This window comes from Homalodisca vitripennis, chromosome 4 (genome assembly GCF_021130785.1).
Source record: "Homalodisca vitripennis isolate AUS2020 chromosome 4, UT_GWSS_2.1, whole genome shotgun sequence".
In the NCBI taxonomy this organism is placed as follows: Eukaryota; Metazoa; Arthropoda; class Insecta; order Hemiptera; family Cicadellidae; genus Homalodisca; species Homalodisca vitripennis.
The window spans coordinates 115,660,011-115,678,406 of NC_060210.1; the positions used below are offsets into that span (position 1 = coordinate 115,660,011).

Below are 18,396 nucleotides of genomic sequence, written 5' to 3' on the forward strand. Positions count from 1 at the left end.
TACCTTCCTTGATCATTGGTTCTGTCTGTTACTGCAAATTGCATTGTTGATAAAGTCGATTTGTTTTAATTGAGCAAAGCGCATGTTCTACTCGTAACATCTGGGATTACAACTTCAAACATAATTCCTATCGTTTACGTGTGAGTATAAGTTTATGAATGTTATGCTCTTCCATGTATATTGATTTGTAATTATTTTTGATAAAATTGATTCTGTCACGACTTACAATTTTGATTTCAATAGAAAACCATACAAAGTTCATGAAGGTCAAAAACATCCAAAGGAATTAAAATGAGATTACGACTCCTAGAAAACCTATATTTTGTTTTTCATCTTCTCCATGTCCTGGAAAAAAGAAATTTCACAAACTAGTAATTAATTGTTTTATTAATTAGTAAGAAATTGAGTTCCACAGTGAATACTAAAAGTGTATCCATTTTAGTGATGATTACAATTACAATCTTAGACTTAAATGTGTTAATGTAGAGCTGTGCTTTTTTATTTTGCATTTTTGCTGAGTTTAAAAAGCTCCATCAAAATTGTGAAGGTTTGTCACGTTTACCGTACTGATCCATATAGAGTTTGAAAAACAGTTCAATCTTAGTCGAGGAAACTTAAGACTCCAAGTTCCTCCCCCTGGTGTTACTTCTCTAGTAATTAAGGAGAGTCTAACTTCTTTCTTTCACTTTATCCAACACGAAAAGTATCGAGTTCGTAGATTAGATTTGCTTGCCTTATGTCTTTGACAGAAAGATGGAGTTCTCTTCTCAGACCATCTATATTGTTAGAAAATATCAAAGTGAAACTAAAGGTGTGTAATCCACGCTCTAACAAGACAAGATAATAGGGTTTCGGGTATTTTTCATCGTTATACGTTTAAAAAATGTATAGTACAACATTTCAAGGATTAAAACCTACCCTCGTCGTCAGGTAAGGATATAATTAGTTTATTAAATAGAAAGAAAATAAATCAAAAAGAATAGGAACAAAAGAGATCAAACATTTATACCCTCATTATATGTATCCGTATATCCTTGCCTGACGAAGAGGGTAAATTTCAATCCTCGATGTGTTGTTTTATAAATTTTGTTACATATAACGATAGGAAATATCCGAGACCTTATTATCCTTCAAACCTTCCATCTTTATCAAACATCTCTTACTAAGAAAACGTTATATATGAAATGTGTTAACATTAGGTAGGTAGGTAGGTAAACATTAAACATTTAATTATTTTTGTTCGTTTGTACATTTGAGAGGAATTCCTAAATCTGGTACCTCTGAGAACATACCAGAAGAACTTCACACATCCCGTGTGTAGATAATGACAAGGTATTTTTATCTCCACTGAAACTTTTCAATACTATATTGTCTGTTCACAGCCATGTTAACAAGACGACTTCCTACGAGGATCCCCGGACAGATTGGACGGAGGAACCCCCTCAGCCCAGGACTGTCGAGCTCACGAGACATCCGCTGCTGGGCTTCGGGTTCGTCGCCGGAAGTGAGCGCCCCGTCATCGTCAGGTGAGATAGTTTTTTCTCTCTTATGATATCAAGCAGCGAAATTGCACTTGATCCAATAGGACCTTTGCGCTGCTTCCGGAGTGACAGGATATTCTGGATGGGTAAGGTTCGGTAGAAGCCGCCTTTTGTCAAGTTCCATGAGGAAGAATTCCGGACATAACCTCAGTTATGTCTCTTCGGAAAAAGGAAAATGAGCTCTGCACCAGCCAGCATCTTATGTTGCTGCCCTTAAGTCTAGGCTAGCCCTTAACACTTAGGGAGCCCCACCAACTCCAACATTCGTCTCCCTCAGTAGACTAGGCTTATCAATCTACCCTTGCACCCCCCAATATCTCGACATTTGCAGTCAATGATATGCCGCTCTTGGATATCCATAAAGTTGCTCAGATTTAAGTAATACATCGGTTTTTGGTGTACCCAGTGTGGGTTCAACTGGAAGGCATAAACCAGCCAGAAGTAAAACCCCTGGAATGTTTAAATAGTTAGGCAGCAATATTAAATTTTAATTTAGGCCTACTGTTTCAATTTGCAGTGAGACCAGTAGGCGCATTACCAAATTTTTTAATGGATCAAATCAATTGCTATCAAATTTTTCAAAATTTGTTTTTGTAACTTTTCTTCGTTGCTGCTATTCAAAACCTTTCCTTAATTCAACGTTATCTGTTGTTTGGCGATTAATTTTCTGTCATAAGAATACATGAGGAGTGTACATGAGGAATCTGCCGTTGTCACAGACTTGACTTCTGTAATCTGGAGTCATGTTCGTCCGAAACAGCACAGTCATTGCATTAAGGAGAAAGGTGAACTGATGTTAAACCTAACATTCAAATCGAATCAACTTTTACCAACTATGTCACTAGGGAATTTATTATTGTTGTGTTTAATGTATTTTAAGACTCTCGTTTAGAGTAATCTTTCAGTAAGTGGCCTGTTGTATTTCTAAATTTGATAGCTTTTCTCTGAGTTATTTCGTTTCAATTTATTTTTGGATTCAAGTCATTTTAATTTTTTACTAAAATAGTTTGCATGTTAATCCGCTTAATAGCTACATTGGAACGTTTAAGTATAATGCGTATCAGAGATAATTATTATAAGAAATATTACTCTTTGGCGTCTATGAATAAAATTGTATAATAAAAAAGCCATGAGACCAAATGTAAACATGCAATCAATTCAATGTGTATTTTCTTGACATTGCCTCACATCTAATAGTTAGAATTGTTTCCTGTATAATATAAATAACGTTACTAAAATAACATTAATGGAATCAAAATTAAATATATTTTGGCCTACAAACATACATATTCGATTAAATGGACTTATCAACTTAATGCCAATAATGTAAGGATATCTTTGACTTAATAAACTTGAAAAGTAGACCGAGTTAACTCATGCAAGACTTTAACTAAAGAGTAATAAGTCTGACCCTATCGTCTGAGTAATTCTGAAGTTTGCCTTTACTTAAAAGACGTAAAAAAACTAAATTCTGTACTACCACGTAAAACTTTTAAAATGCATTCGTAGCATTCGTAAAATGAAACTTAGAAGGAAAAATGGTTCTATGTCCAATCCCTGGGATAGCCCTAACTTTAAAACACATGAAAACCGTGTTTTGCATGCTCTAAGTACGGTTGGCATGATCGCATCTGAAATGTAATATACGAGATACACGATTTATCGAAATAAAATAAGAAGAGTCTCGCTGAGGAATAAATTGAAGAGCAAGCGTTGAAAGCTCTAGAATGTCGGTGAGCTGTTTGCATAGACCAATAAACGTGAGATGTGACAGAGAGAACCGACTAGAAGCTGCGGATGTGATAAACCCAATAACGGCGCGACGGCAGAGTCTAGTGCTCGGGGCAACTATCGTATCGTATCGTATCACATCGCATCGTATGCTATTGTCGGCTCCATTGTACTAGCAATAGCAGTGCTTGTTTTCATTGGAATATGGGGATTCCTGATATTTCTGCACCTTTCTGTTTGTTCCAAGATTTGACAATGTGGGATTAATCAGGAAATATATACCATTTCAAATCTTGTAATCCTTGCTAAGGAAAATGTGTTTCAGTGTGATGTAACTAATAAAAATGTACTAATAATAATTATGTTCCATTAGTGTTTGAGCGTTGTCGAAGCTTATTACTAGAGGGGCTGGACAATTTTAATTTTTATCCCCACTATATCTCGAAAACAAATTAACCAATAGATTTGAAATTTTCGTTAAGCTTCATTTCTATATAGAAAATATCGAGTTTGATATTAGGAGAAGCCGATCTCCTTTTATGCCTTATTCTGCTCGTCCTCATGGGCCACTGGCCTGTGCGAGGATCTTATCAAACAGAATAAGGGGGAGAGTCGATACAGTACAAGGTCGATGGTACTGATAAAAAGTGCAACGGTCATAGACAGGAATTCGAACCAGCGCTATCTCTAACTCAGACTCACAGTCCAACGTCTTAGACCACTCGGCCATCGGCACTCCCAATTCATTTATCTCAGGATAAATGAATTTGTAAACAAAATGAATACAGTCATAAGACATTTTAACATGTGACTTAAATTTAACATTTCATATGCAACCTCATTGAAACCCTTTACGGGACTCTTGGTATGGCGTACTCCTACATGGTATTTAAACTAAAAAAATAATGGAATATTTAAACGTTCTTGCTACAAATTTTAAAATAAAAATTGTACATGTGAGTAAAATTGGATAAATTTTTAATGTATGGGTATAATTTTAGGTTGTGTCCTCTAAACATTGAGGACATTTTAAGTACATTGTGTAAAACTGCTGTTAATTTATTAAGTACTAATTATAAAGACTGCGTTTGCAACTGATAATGTATAAATGGATATGACAAAACTATCCGTATATAGGTGTAAAGTACCAATATCAATATTGCGTTGCTACGAGGATGTTTGTGGAGCTGTTCAATTTAATCATTGTGCAATCACTTCGACTACGAATATTGCACGTTCAGTTTAGAGATTGTATGCGAATTAAAATAGTGAATCAATCTATGGAGTACATAATTAATACCAAAAATATATGTACATGTATGTGAAGTATACGTATATTACCAAATCTAACACAAATACATTTTTATTAGCGATTTAGTTATATTTTGTAATAATTTAAATTTTGTTCTTATCGCGACAGGTTTACTATGTGCTTTGATTAGGCACAGTAATTTCCCAGGTTTACATAAAGTTTGGAGTATAGTAGGATATAAGATTAAAAGACACATTCTATACAATGCTGGCGACCCCACGTCACTCCATGGATTTTGGCTGAGCGTTAGTGAACAGTTTTGCACTGGTCTTATAGGCAATCGTGATAGCAACGATAAAATCACAGAATAAAAAATGGTTTTTTAGAACTACTATTTGAACTCAATGTAGGTTCTCAAGTGTCCTATTTCCAAAAATTTAAGGATTGCGAGAGACTACACAATTCAAATGCTTGGTGATGAAGACATGCAGATTTTATAGCGAAAATATAGGGTATATTCTATCATAAAAAAGGTTTTGATTAATGAGGAGCCCCTTGCTTTGTAATTAATACATTGGCGAAATATTTTGGAAGTGAAGTAACTGAAATTAAATAAAAAATCTAATAAAACGAGAACATATCTCTAATAGGATATTTAGCTATATGTGACTCTAACCTTGGTGTATAGTAATCATGACAGTTACTGTTTTTAAAATCTCACATTTTTTAAAATTAGGTTGATAAAATAAGTTATATTTGTACTAACTATTACCTTTTAATTAAATTTATGAAAACTAATTTGGTCTATTTGTACATTTATAATTTCGTAAAAATGCTTTAGTAATTTTAGCCATTAACATAGTTTTTATTTAACTTTTTCATAGAAATTTATCAGAATAATATAGTTAAGGAAATAGGACTTTCCCGACATTTGCCATCATTCAATTATACAACAAATCATTAACACTACGTTTCGAGATCTGCAATTTAATCTCATCCTCAAGTGAATAACTAACTTAGCACATAACTACAAGCTAGTTCAAAATAAACAATTTATAACAGAGCGTTGTGACACGAATAAGTCACGAATCACAACCACCATGTTATGTTTTAACTCCATGCACACTAACTCTAAAACGTGCACTTAAAAAATTAACAAAGCTCAACAATCATTATTAAAACTACAGAATACAGCCTAAAACAGGTCTGAACCACCGACCAACCACACAGGACTGAGCAGACGCCAATAGTAAATGGCGATCGTCACCAAGGATCCGATAACCTAGGCACCGATAATACAGCTTTGCACACAGTAGGCTCAAACACAGCAACACAATATACTGATGGCGAGAGAAAAGAAAAGACCTGGATTCTGGCCTATCTGAAATTTGCAGGCGTTACTACTAGTATGTTGCCGCGCCCTGTTTCGTAATTCCATTATTGTTTCACTGTTCCATTGCTAGGATAAACAATTCGCAGGGTTGGCTGTGGGGCGAAGCGCCTGAAATTACCGGGCGGCAACACACTAGTACACAGCTGTGCGCCGGCACGGGCCAGGTCTCTTCTTTTCTCTCGCCAACAGTATAGACAGACAGTTAGGGACGTAGTATAAATACCACCATATGTTCTGTGAAGAAACGGGTTCATGTTTTACACATAAGTTTGTTAAATTTATCTTTTTTGCTTTATTTATTTATTTAACCCGTACTTTGCCCTTGCTTAAATAGCTATTGATATAAATAAATAAACGTTTGATTTACAATAATATTGCTATTGAGTTTATTTGTCACATACAGGGTTTCGTGGATTATACTGCAATGGGCACATAAATAAAATTATATCCAACATAGGAAAAATTGTGATACATGTTAAATTTGAATTTATACAAAAATAGGTTTAGATTTTGAAAAATTTTGAATCATAAATTGGGTAGATCTTACTTGAGTTCAAATCCAGTTTTAATTTGTATGTTCCATTGACACTTATTCATCTTCCAATCATCCTTGTCAGCTTAGTATAGATTTAATATTGGTAGTAGTAATCTTTGCAGATCTGAGAGTTCTGGTTGTCATCCAATATTCAAGTGTTCATCATCTAGTAAATGTCTTTTCTGTTCTTGGATTCAAAAATCGAGATTCACCAATTTAATACAAATAATAAAAGTATTACTGTATTTAATAACTCAAATGTTTATTAACTTTGATGAGAAATGCTTCTTCTCAGTATCCTATTAAGCCATTATTCCAAAAGAATAAATATTCCATTATTTTAAAGTCACCAGCTGATCTAAATTAACTTTATAACTCCAGGTGTTGTAAACTTACTTTGCATAACAATCTCCTTGATATTAAGATTTAATGTATTCTGTGGTATTTGGTCTAAAGAAATTAATATATATATATATATATATATATATATATATATATATATATATATATATATATTTATCTGATGATCCAATTTTACAATAGTTTATGTATTTCTATCTTATATATATGATAATTTGGTTTATGTTAATTTTAACTCTAAAATAGGTTGCTAGTTTTTCTTAAAGTTAAAATCTATTGATTTATATATGTTTATTGTAAGTTATCAAAATTGCATGGGTGTATGTTTTTCTTCTTGTATGGATTCCTGTGTGTGTGTGTGTGTGTGTGTGTGTGTGTGTGTGTGTGTGTGTGTGTGTGCGTGCGTGCGTGCGTGCGTGCGTGCGTGCGTGCGTGCGTGCGTGCGTGCGTGCGTGCGTGCGTGCGTGCGTGCGTGCGTGCGTGCGTGCGTGCGTGCGTGCGTGCGTGCGTGCGTGCGTGCGTGCGTGCGTGCGTGCGTGTGTGTGTGTGTGTGTGTGTGTGTGTGTGTGTGTGTGCGCGCGCGCGCGCGCGTGTGTGCTTATGTGGTATAAACTCCTAAGTTAGTTATTAATTTTTTATAAACAAACATAAAATAATATGAATTATTAACTTTTCAAAACAAAACTGTAACAAGTTCTTACTCAGCAGTACTAGCATTTTGCACGCTAAACATTCATGAGACTTTACTATTGGTCATTCACTTTGCTTTGGATAAGTGTGCATTGATAAAAAAATTAAAAGTAATTGTTTCTGAAATTATAGAAAATATTTTAATCGACATTTTAAAGTTATTTTTTTAATGTTTGTAATGCATTTCATTCATTTCTTTTATTCTTTTGGCTTTCCTTTTTTCAGTGTATATGGCCAATTGTAATCAGTACTAAAAACTAAGTGCCATCAATAACTAATCTGCTAAGTTGCGAGCGAAACGTAAATAACGTAGATCTCTGTTTACTATTTTTTTTAATTTTATAGGTTATGAATAATAAGGGTCCAAGACTATATTAATTAAAGTACCGGTTCTAAGGACAAGTAATCCTTTGAGAGTGACAAATCTACACGTCATTCATCCAAAAAAAGTTTGGATCATTTCCCGTAAAGCTGTCCCATGACGTTGGCACAAATGAAATGTATCACGTGACTTCGAATATAGAAGGGATTCTATACGTACCATTCTCTAAGCGATTTCTCAAGTTAAAACTCCCCCTACCCCCCCCCCCTTCGCTACTTCCTCACCCCCTCCCAACCAAACAATCACCTGATGGATCGGGGAATTCGCCGCTCCCTCGGCGTTAGGGCTTTAGTAAGACATTTTGCATTTGCTTTCCTATTTGTTATTTCTCCTTTCAAAGAAAGGATGAACCGAATGAGCATGCAAGGTATAACAGGATTGCTGCTAACAATTTCCGCTACGGTATTTTGCAAAATTTGAATGTTTCTTCTCATTATTTTTTTCTTGTAATGGCGCAATTTATATAATATGTTAATGGCATGCGTTTATAACATTTATAATGCCCTTGTTATAGTGAAAACTATTTAAATATTATGTATTCCACTAAGCCAAATTGTTGAATTTCATAAGGTTAATGACTCATTTACGTAAAAAGCTATACACGTGGGGACTAATTAAGGCTCTGATCAATTGCATAATCGGCCATTTAGTATAAATTATTATTTTGACACAAATAGTCTATCAAATAATTTAGCACCCATTGAATGTCATAAATTTCAAGGAGAGAGAGAGAGGGAGAGGGAGGGATGAGGTAGGGAGGGAGAGAGTGGGAGGGAGGGGGGTGGGAGGGAGAGTTGTGTAAGTTACTTTCATATACACGTAGTTTTTAATGCGAATGCCTCAAGAGGATGAGCAGGTCAAGCGGTGGTCATCACCTCAGTAGCTGTATGTAGCCAATCAAAAAGAACTAGGGCTTGTGTGAGAGGCTAGCTAGTAATGGAGTCAGTGCACGAGGCTAGCTGCACAATTCTAGCTCTTTAACTTGTACCTAAATTAAATTTGTTGGTTGGGGACGCCCCCAGGTTTACTATAAACTATTAATATAAAGAAAAATAAGTTTCTTATAAACTATGTAATTAATTATGAAACCAATAGTAATAGATGATACTTTTACTGATATCATCGTTAGGATATTGGCCTATATTGGCTAACATAATCGATTTACAAACAGAGGGTTACAATGTTAAAACCTTTTTAATAAGCTATTTGAATGAAAATATATTTATATACGAGCAAACTACAAAAAAAGCCTGCAGTAGTAGTATTGTATACAAATTGCTGTTCAACGTGCAATACAATATTAGTGGTGCAGGAACTAAAACTAGCGTTTCGTGCCAAGTTTTACGCTAGTGCATGTATTTCATTAACCCAAAACCGTAGGTGGAGCAATCTGAACAACGCAATTCCATTAACGGTTGAGACGGTGTGCTGTAGGATTACGTTTGGGTCGCTTATTGTTAATTAAGTACTGTACTTGTAGCAATGTCTGTACTTGTACTGATGTTATTTAACAATGGTTTTCCTAAATATTCGTTACTATTAGAAAAAAATGTTTGATGATATGTCATTGACAGGTTTCTCTGTCGAACCCGTTTAGATTTTTTTCTGTCACCAAAAACCTGCGTTACTTTCGAACCCGTTTAGATTTTTTCTGTCACCAAGGACCTGCGATAGGAATGCTGGAACAAGTTTAAAGTTAATACAAAAATTAATCTTATAAATATCTCGACTTTGTTCGTTGGTCAGATTGGTAATTCATTTAGTTTCAATATGGCAGACGTTTAAACTTTAAACTCAAATCACTAACTCCATTATTTATCAAGCTGTAAATAATATAGTGTTCTGGAATATATATATATATATATATATATATATATATATATATAAGATTTCCTAATTGTTTTGTAATATACAGTTTTTTTGTATATCAGCGGTTTTCGATATTGAGTACATGTACGTCCACGATAATTTATCAATAATATATCAGTTGACAAAATATTTCTAATTCTTCCGACTAATCGGGAAGGATTATTTTTATTGTGTTATTTTATTTACCATGCCATCTATTAATTAAAATATAATATAATAGATTTAGTCTTTAAACTCGCACACTACTTCAACTCTAGTCCATATTACTATAATACTTAACTACGTCAAAAACTTTAAAAACTGGCCATTAAATTGCTCAGCATTTTAGTTTAACGGACTTTCGATTTTATTTACTCTATTTTTTGAGTACGTATAAAATATCCCTGTCGGTGAATTTTGTACACGAATATTTCTCACAATACACCAAAAACATCTCAAATCTGGGTTAATTCGAAACGCACCTTTTCTCTAGTACATATATTGAAATTTGACTTTGGGAACCAATAAAAATATTGAAAAATACAAATTCCACTGACAACTGTACCAGAACAGTTCACAAAACAGCATTATTTTATATTCGGTGTTAAATCTCTAACTTTATCCCTCATAGTTGTACAGTAAACTCTTACAATATGACTAACAAAAGGGTTTGATTTACATTTAGTTTTGTTTGAAATTTTTAAGTTAGAGAGCAAATGCATCCCTGAAAACACAATTTATATTAAAGAGCTCTGCCTGCAAAGGAACTTTACCCTCCAATGAATTGGTACAGAACAGAGTCGCTCCCTGAAGACTCGAGATGGGCCTCCAATCTGTGTTGTCTTATCAGACAATTAGTTCTGGGAATTGTTCCCAAATCTCTTACGCTTCTCTTGTTTGTGGGAGAACGATTATTGTTGCTTCCAACAGCGACGGGATTATATTTCCCATACTGTGTGTGTTTTCGGAAACTTCTATTAATTAGACTACATATACACATATATACAAATTCTTTATATCCTGGAGTTAAAGAGAGGTTTTATCAATTTATCAAAACCTATATAGCCAGGACAATTAAACCATACCTCATATAAAAAAAATAATAATAAAATACACAACTAAAATTCAATCACAGAAATAAACTATATCAAGAATTTTGAAAATAATTTTTGTTCTAATACTTTTAAATAATTTCTTAATTTTACTATCCTAGTAAGCAAACATCATAGAATCAGTATTAATTAATAGATAAGAAATTGCCATATATATTATTAACCGATTTCCGGATCTTCTTGGCACCTTAGTCTACAGCTGGTAGTACGGATTAGAGTTGCCCTAAACATTATGTTCTACATTCATTTGTCTTAAAATAATTCATTTTTAGTACTCTTTTAAATCTTGCAGCAGCCTTATAAATTTATGTAAAAATTGTAATGCTATTAATTAATAGCGACCCTTCCAACGCACAAGCTATGCTTAGGTAGGAAGTACATTTCAATATATAAAAGCAGAAGCTAATGTATTATTTAGATATAAGTAATCTAAAGTAAGTTAGATATAATAGCTGCTATCAATATTACATTTGTTATAATGTAGGAAAAAACTATTTTTGACTTAATTCAGTTTTTATAATCTTATTGCGATTGTTGCGTACTTTGAATCACAAAAATGTAAGACGATAAATAAATCTAAAATTGTTAAATTGACCTATTTTTAATCTAATTTTGAAAATTTAAAAAACTAATGCTCAAGAAATACAGTCCTATAAGGACGGAGGAAAGATAGACTTCATAGCCTAGTGGTTGTTATCTTGTATTATGAAATTGATAACCTTAAAACCTTGTAATATTTAAATAATTATAGGCCTATAAGTAGTTTCTAAACTTTCATTTACCTGAAGAAGAGATTGGATTGCAGATCTCGAAACGTAGTGTAACTGATTGTATTGTAACACAACTGTGGCAAATGGCCAGAAAACGTATTTCCTTCACGATCCTTCCATCGTCAAAAAGCAATTCTAAACATGTAGACATTTTAATTACTTAATATTTACTCTCTATTACCTTCAATCTAGTTAAAGATGCTACATGAAAATTAAAGTTCCCTATTTTAAACCGTTGAACCCTAATAATATACCACTGACGATGAAGAGAGACTACTATTTTTTATTTTGGGGTCCTGATCGAGGAACATGCAGTCTTACGAAAATTCCGATATGTGGTTAATTGCAATAGGTAATTTCTTATTAAATGTTTTTAACTTAAACATGTTTGGAATTAATATAATAAGCTTAATAATATAGAAGATAATTTTATAATTACCACAAATTATTTTAATAATTAGTGTATCCAGTTAAAAATAAGTCACATCGTGGAACACAATTTTGCATTGCGACGCAAATATAAATCAATGTTACGTTCTTCTGCTTGTTGGCTCGTCTAGAGTAGTTTACAATTATAAGGAAAATCGCAGAATCCGTTTATAATGTATTTTCTTGTAATAACTATTACGCTCATTCTTCCCGTAACAAGTTTCGCAAATCGGTTGTACCGGAAGCCATCTTTATTTTAATGCTGTAAGAACAATTTTAAACATCCAACACATCCATGCCCTTATTTTTGACCACAGAAGTATAGATGTTTCAACTTGAAAATGTAATTAAATAAAATTCAAATGTTTTTTATTTTTCGATATTTTTATTGGTTTGAATACACTAAAAGTATACAATTACAAGAAAGGCAAAAAGTTAAATTCACTGCATATGAATTTCATTTTAAAATGACACACCTCACATAACTATACGCCAAAAAATAAGAAGTGATTCCAATGGCATTGTGTAGTGGATACGGCCAGTGGCGTAGCTAGTGCTACCCGGTGCGGAAGTTGGTGGTGTCACCCCATCGAAAGTAAAAAGCAATAAATTTTGTCACCCCATCGAAAGTAAAAAGCAATAAATTTTATATGATAAAGGTCATGGGTCATTTATTATTTATAGTATTATTTATAATATCGTCAACCAAACACAACACACTTCACGAAACAAATTAGAAATGTTGCAACTGAAACGTCAAAGATCGCGAGTATGGGACGGGGAATTCCCCACGACAGCGTCAGGCTCTTTTGCGGGAATCCCCGAATTATACATAGAGCTGAGCTAGTGCTAGTGGAGGAAACTCCAAAAAAGAAATTTTTGTGCTAGCGATTTATTTTTTTGCTTGTTTGTACATTGTTCTTAAAGTTAAGAGACCGGGTGAGTGTCATCCCAAAAAAGGTGACATCCGGTGTGGCCCGCCCCTTTCCTACGCCACAGGATACGGTGGTTATCGCGAGATAACCAAGTCAAGCAAAGTCGAGCGTGGTTGCTGCGTGACCTCTGAGCAATCCTGTCCTCGCAAGCGTCCGCCCGCCCGGCCATTAGTGGTGGTTCGGAAGTCACCTTTAAGCCGTTGGTCCCGAGGTTAATTAGTGTTAGAGAGGGCTTCTTAGCCCTACTCCGCCTGATAAAGTAAGGACATTCTTTGCTTTTTTAAGCAAAACTACAACGTTTTAGGTTTAATATTGTTCTCAAGGAGTAACACTTAAGGTCCACAACACCACAGTGCTTAAATATTTTGGGAGTGTCGAAAAATCTGCTCTTAATGACTTTTAAAAATAAAGTAATTATTATTTTCAAATATATTCGGCTTCTCACATGTAGGAGTACTTTTGTAAGCTTAAATAATAGCTCCAGTGGGTTTGTCTTGTTGCCCTAATCAATGATAAGTTATTTCGGACAATAAGTACAATTTTATAATATTCTGGATTAAAAATCATATCTCTACATTACATCTAATTGTAACGATAAAGTTTACTTTAGTTAATATTTACAAACAATCGCCCTAGTATTATGACGTAATGGCAAACACAAACAAGGTAAATGCATTCTTAAAGTTTAATGTTGCGTTTTCTAACCAACCAAAGATTATCGTAAACCTTACACGAATAATTAAACATTTATAAGACAGTGATTGGAGTTAGCGTCCCCTTGGTGAAGGGTAGAAGAGGGTTGGGGGAAGGGGGAGGAAATTGCTACTGGTCATTGTCAGGAGAGGGAGTCTCGGAAATTAATTATTTTGTACTAAACCTCTTGCCCTCGCTTGTGTTTCTAGATTAACATTTTGGATAACCACGTAGCAGGGGTTGGAGCGAGATAACATTGTACAAACTATGTACGTTAAAATTGTCTATTTAATAATCATTATCATATTGCATGGCCACAACTGAAATTACTTTTAGCACTAAAGAGTCAACAAATTACTCAAATTAAACGGAAGAATAGTGTTTAAAGCTCTATAATTTCAAAGCAATAATTTCCTTTGAACCTGTAATGGGGATCAGTATCGACCGTCTACTAGTGCATCAGTTTGTTAACCACACGATTGATGTGCTCAGGATTCTGTACATATATGGGTTAATTACATGTCTATCAAAACACATATTAGATTTGTTTCGGCTATTTATACATCAGTGGTTACCACTTTAATCGGTCTAATCGTTCTAATTAAATCTCTATAATTATTATTTATAGAGTTTATAATAAAATTAAAGAGTACTTGTTTTTCATTAACGTCAACTTTCTTTAACTAACCACATAAATGTACTCATGTAATATTTTCTGCACATCCTTTCCTTCAAATACATTTCCAATTATATTTGGAACTTTTATATTCCATCATCGTTAAATTATTTTGTAGATTTAACAGGCATTACGCTAAGAACGCTTTGAACGTTTTTATGTCGATGAAACCCATAAGTATTTCTTAGACGAGTCAAAAATACTCGTATAAAATTCATTAAATGACAAGTTCGATCATAGGGCCGATGTTTCAATGATTTCCATCATAATTCGCAACAGAGGACTTAAATTCAAAAGCTGTCCACTAATGCTTCCCTCAGTAACCAGAGGATATCAAGCAACATCGATTGGAAATTACGCAACGACATTACAATTGGTTCTACCATGAGGACAAGGTCATTGAATCAAATTTTCACTTGTGAAACGACCTTTTTAAGTTCTAGTGGAACCAGGGAAGTATGTAGTAAAGAAAGAGCGTTGATGGAACAAATTTAAGATTGTCAGCAACATACGAAGCCTACTGGCAAGGGTTTTGTTAGATCGAGTGCTAGTGCTTTTCACGTGAATTTTCTCCACCATTGACGCACAAAGCAAAATGTTATTACAAACTATTGAATACAGGCACATTTTAGTTTTGAAGGAGAACTAAGAGGCGATCAGAAAATAATGCCATTCTTCATGTTAAGACCCCATGTGGCTACCACAATTAATATAAAATACGAAGAAAAATGTCAACTAGAGACTAAGTTAGGATGTTGGCAATATATTTTCAAGGATCCGCATAGGCCCGATTAGAACTTCGAAAACTATAGAGTTCTCTTTATTAGTATACTGATTGATATTAGTATACTGGATGAATTGAATCATGCATAGGCTTGCAATTCAGCCATGGCCGTTACTTGGACAAAAATTACTCAACATTTATCATCAATTACCCTTATGAGCATTGTGGAAGGAAGGGTAGAACCATAGCATTGCAACGAACAATGGTTCTCACTACACCGTTCGTGGTCTTCCGGATTTGTGATCGAACAACCCCCCCCACCCTAACATACTTACGGAAATGTCGAATTATGGCTATCTAGACCGCGAACGGTGAACACCATTCCAACATCCTAACTTAGTTGACCGAAGGACCAACCCGAGTGTGTAGGTGGAATTAGACCATTTGATGAACTGAATCATTCATAGATTTTTAATTCAGCCATGGCCGTAAATTGGGCAAAATTGACTCAACATTGTTCATCAATTACCCTTGTGAAAATTGGGGAAGGTAGGTTAGAATCATAGTTGAGTTACAAATTTCATGCTTTAAAAAGCTCTGGCCAACGTTCAAAGATCTGCACTCTGTCTTGGACTCTTCATCCTTAAACCCAGAAGTGTATATGATAACCCGGATAACGAAATTAATATTAAGACCGTTAGGTTAGTTGATGTGATGGTTTGTTGAATCAGTATATGTAACCTAGAATGATGTTTTAAAGTCCGCTGTCCCAGTTAACCGCCGTGGCCTGGAGGGCAGATGTTTAGAGCAGTTCACCCATTGACTCACCCCACGTCCTTCACTAGCTCTTCTTTGCTTTTGTTTTCAATGGAGCCTTCTAAACAATGTCAAACTATAGCATTCGTTACGACTAGACGGGAATCTTTTAAGCCTTATCTCTCCTATTTTAAATTTTGTATTTTTGGGAAGTAAATGGATTCATTTTTAATAGACTTGTTTGTGCGTCTTTACAGGCTATAACACATATTTTAATTGAGCTTTATTATTCTACATATGGAAGAAATCATTTCTGGTTATTAAAAATATATAACAACAAAATTTGTTTTGCACAACTTTTCTTTAAGCAGTTTGTGTTTTAGGCTTAATTAGTTCGTATTTTAAAGTATTATACGAACTTATATAATATTAAATTATATAAAGATTCATTATACAGTTTTTTTATACATATAAAAACACAACCAATATTTTTTCTAGAAATATATTACTCATTTTCTCCTTTCTTGTTGAAATTTCCGAGTTCAACTGTTCAAATGGCACAGTTCGGAAACATCAAATTCCCTTACAGAGTGCAGGAACACGACTAAGCCAATATGTCTTCTCCCATATAAGATAGAAAGAACGAACACTTAAAAAAGCCGTTGGACCCAAAATACTAGAAAAAAGAACAAATTTCCAACAGTGGTAATATATAGTGACAGATACTCAGAGAAACTAAAAAGCTGATAACAAGATAAAAATTTGAAACTTTTAACAAGATATAACAACAAGATGAAGTATAAACTGATAACAAGATAGATATTAGAACCATCAACAAAAATTCATAACAATATAAACAATAAATAGCAGAACTATCGGTATGAAATAACAAATAATTAGATAACAGATCCCAATCATAAACTTAACTCATTAAAAAGTATATAATTTAATTTAGATAGTGACGGAAGTGCTTAACCTGAAAATTATCTCTGATAGAGAAGTGGAGTCTAAAACCAAGAAACTGAGGGATATTAATTTGGTTCAATGTTGGCCAGCCTGAGAACTAATTTCATAAGTACTTTAGGACAAATATACCTCCTGAATCAATACGAACAGCGGCCCTTGAAGCGGAAGCGAGGGATGAAGTCGTTATCATATGCTACTGCACATCCGCGTAAAAATAAACAAATTTATAATTAAAAAAGTAAACCCATTTTTGCTTATACTCATGAAGTGAACATAGTAATCATATTGAAAGATTTATCAATTTACAACTTGCTACTTAAACTAAACATATATTAAGAGCTGCCGGCTGTACAATGTTAAACTTCAAAAATTTTCCCTTTACTTCAGTCGTAAATTTACAGGAAACTCACGTTTCAAATATATGATTATTATGCATTCAAAACCTTTTTATTTCTCAATAATGGTTATTTAGAAATGAATTCAAACTTTTTTTGTAGTGTACTTTATCATTTAAATATTTCAAAAGCGTATAATAGGAATGTAAGTTCAAAAATGGAAAAAGGCATAACTATGGTTGAAAGCATTGATTCAATGTGGATGTTAAGTCTAGGTCCAGTTCACCTCCCTCATAGTGCAGCGTCTGGAATCTGACGTTGTCACAGACTAAATTTCTGAAATCTAGAGTCACGTTCAGAAGAAGCTCAAAATGAATTCTTTACATCGTTTCTACATTAGAGACAACAAGACTATAAAATCTAGTTTAATATAAGCGATTCCTCTTTACCTAGCGATTTCATTTTGAGCTTCTTCTTAATGACTCCAGATTCCAGATTCCAGACGCTTCATTAAGAGGAAGGTGACTGGAGCTAAACTCAACATTCACAAATAGAATAGGAAATACCTGACATTATACATGTTCATTTATATTAATAACATTTCATTCCTTTTTTTCAATCATTCAATTTTTTTTGAATAAAGTACTCATAATATAGTTTTACCCCTAAATATCTATTTATAATTCTTATACATATTAAAATCAAATTATTTTTAATAACCAAAGTCCACATAAGTTGTAGTAAAATTGAGCTCTCATTTCTGTACTATACAGATGGCATTTATTTATTAGTTCAACGCCAAAATCGTTTTATAATTTTTTAACTAACGATACAGTAAATTTATATCATCAATTATCCTAACTATTAATATATGATCAAACTTAACAAAAATTAACAACGCATAACATTAAATAACAATGATAAATTTATAACAATAACAGTTCCAAATTTATTAATTATAACAATTATTATTTTCCATATTATATAGTACTGAACTGCGGATTGACTAATAACATTTTATCTAAGGCGAATACAGGTGGATAATTCTCGCTTTTAATACGTATTGAAGCCAGAAGTTGACTTTAGAAGTCGAAACTATAATAGTGTTATGAATACAGTTTAAACTGTTCGACTAAGGTATGTGTTATTGTTATACTCGTATAACAATAATTTAGAATACTAACAGTAACAGCATTATAAGTTGTTATAACATTATGAATACATTTTGTTGGAGATGCTAGAGCAAGAATTACATATGGAAGAATCGG

At 33.6% G+C, this 18,396-nt stretch overlaps 1 protein-coding gene across 2 annotated transcripts in view; it reads left to right on the forward strand.

Annotated features, from left to right (window-relative positions):
* The window catches only part of LOC124359973, a 141,382-nt gene that overhangs the window by 95,503 nt on the left and 27,483 nt on the right, over positions 1–18,396 (forward strand). For both annotated transcript variants that reach the window (XM_046813179.1, XM_046813180.1), the window contains exon 3: positions 1,383–1,526. In XM_046813179.1, coding sequence (XP_046669135.1) covers positions 1,383–1,526 — 144 coding nt within the window. The remainder of the gene's footprint in view (positions 1–1,382; positions 1,527–18,396) is intronic.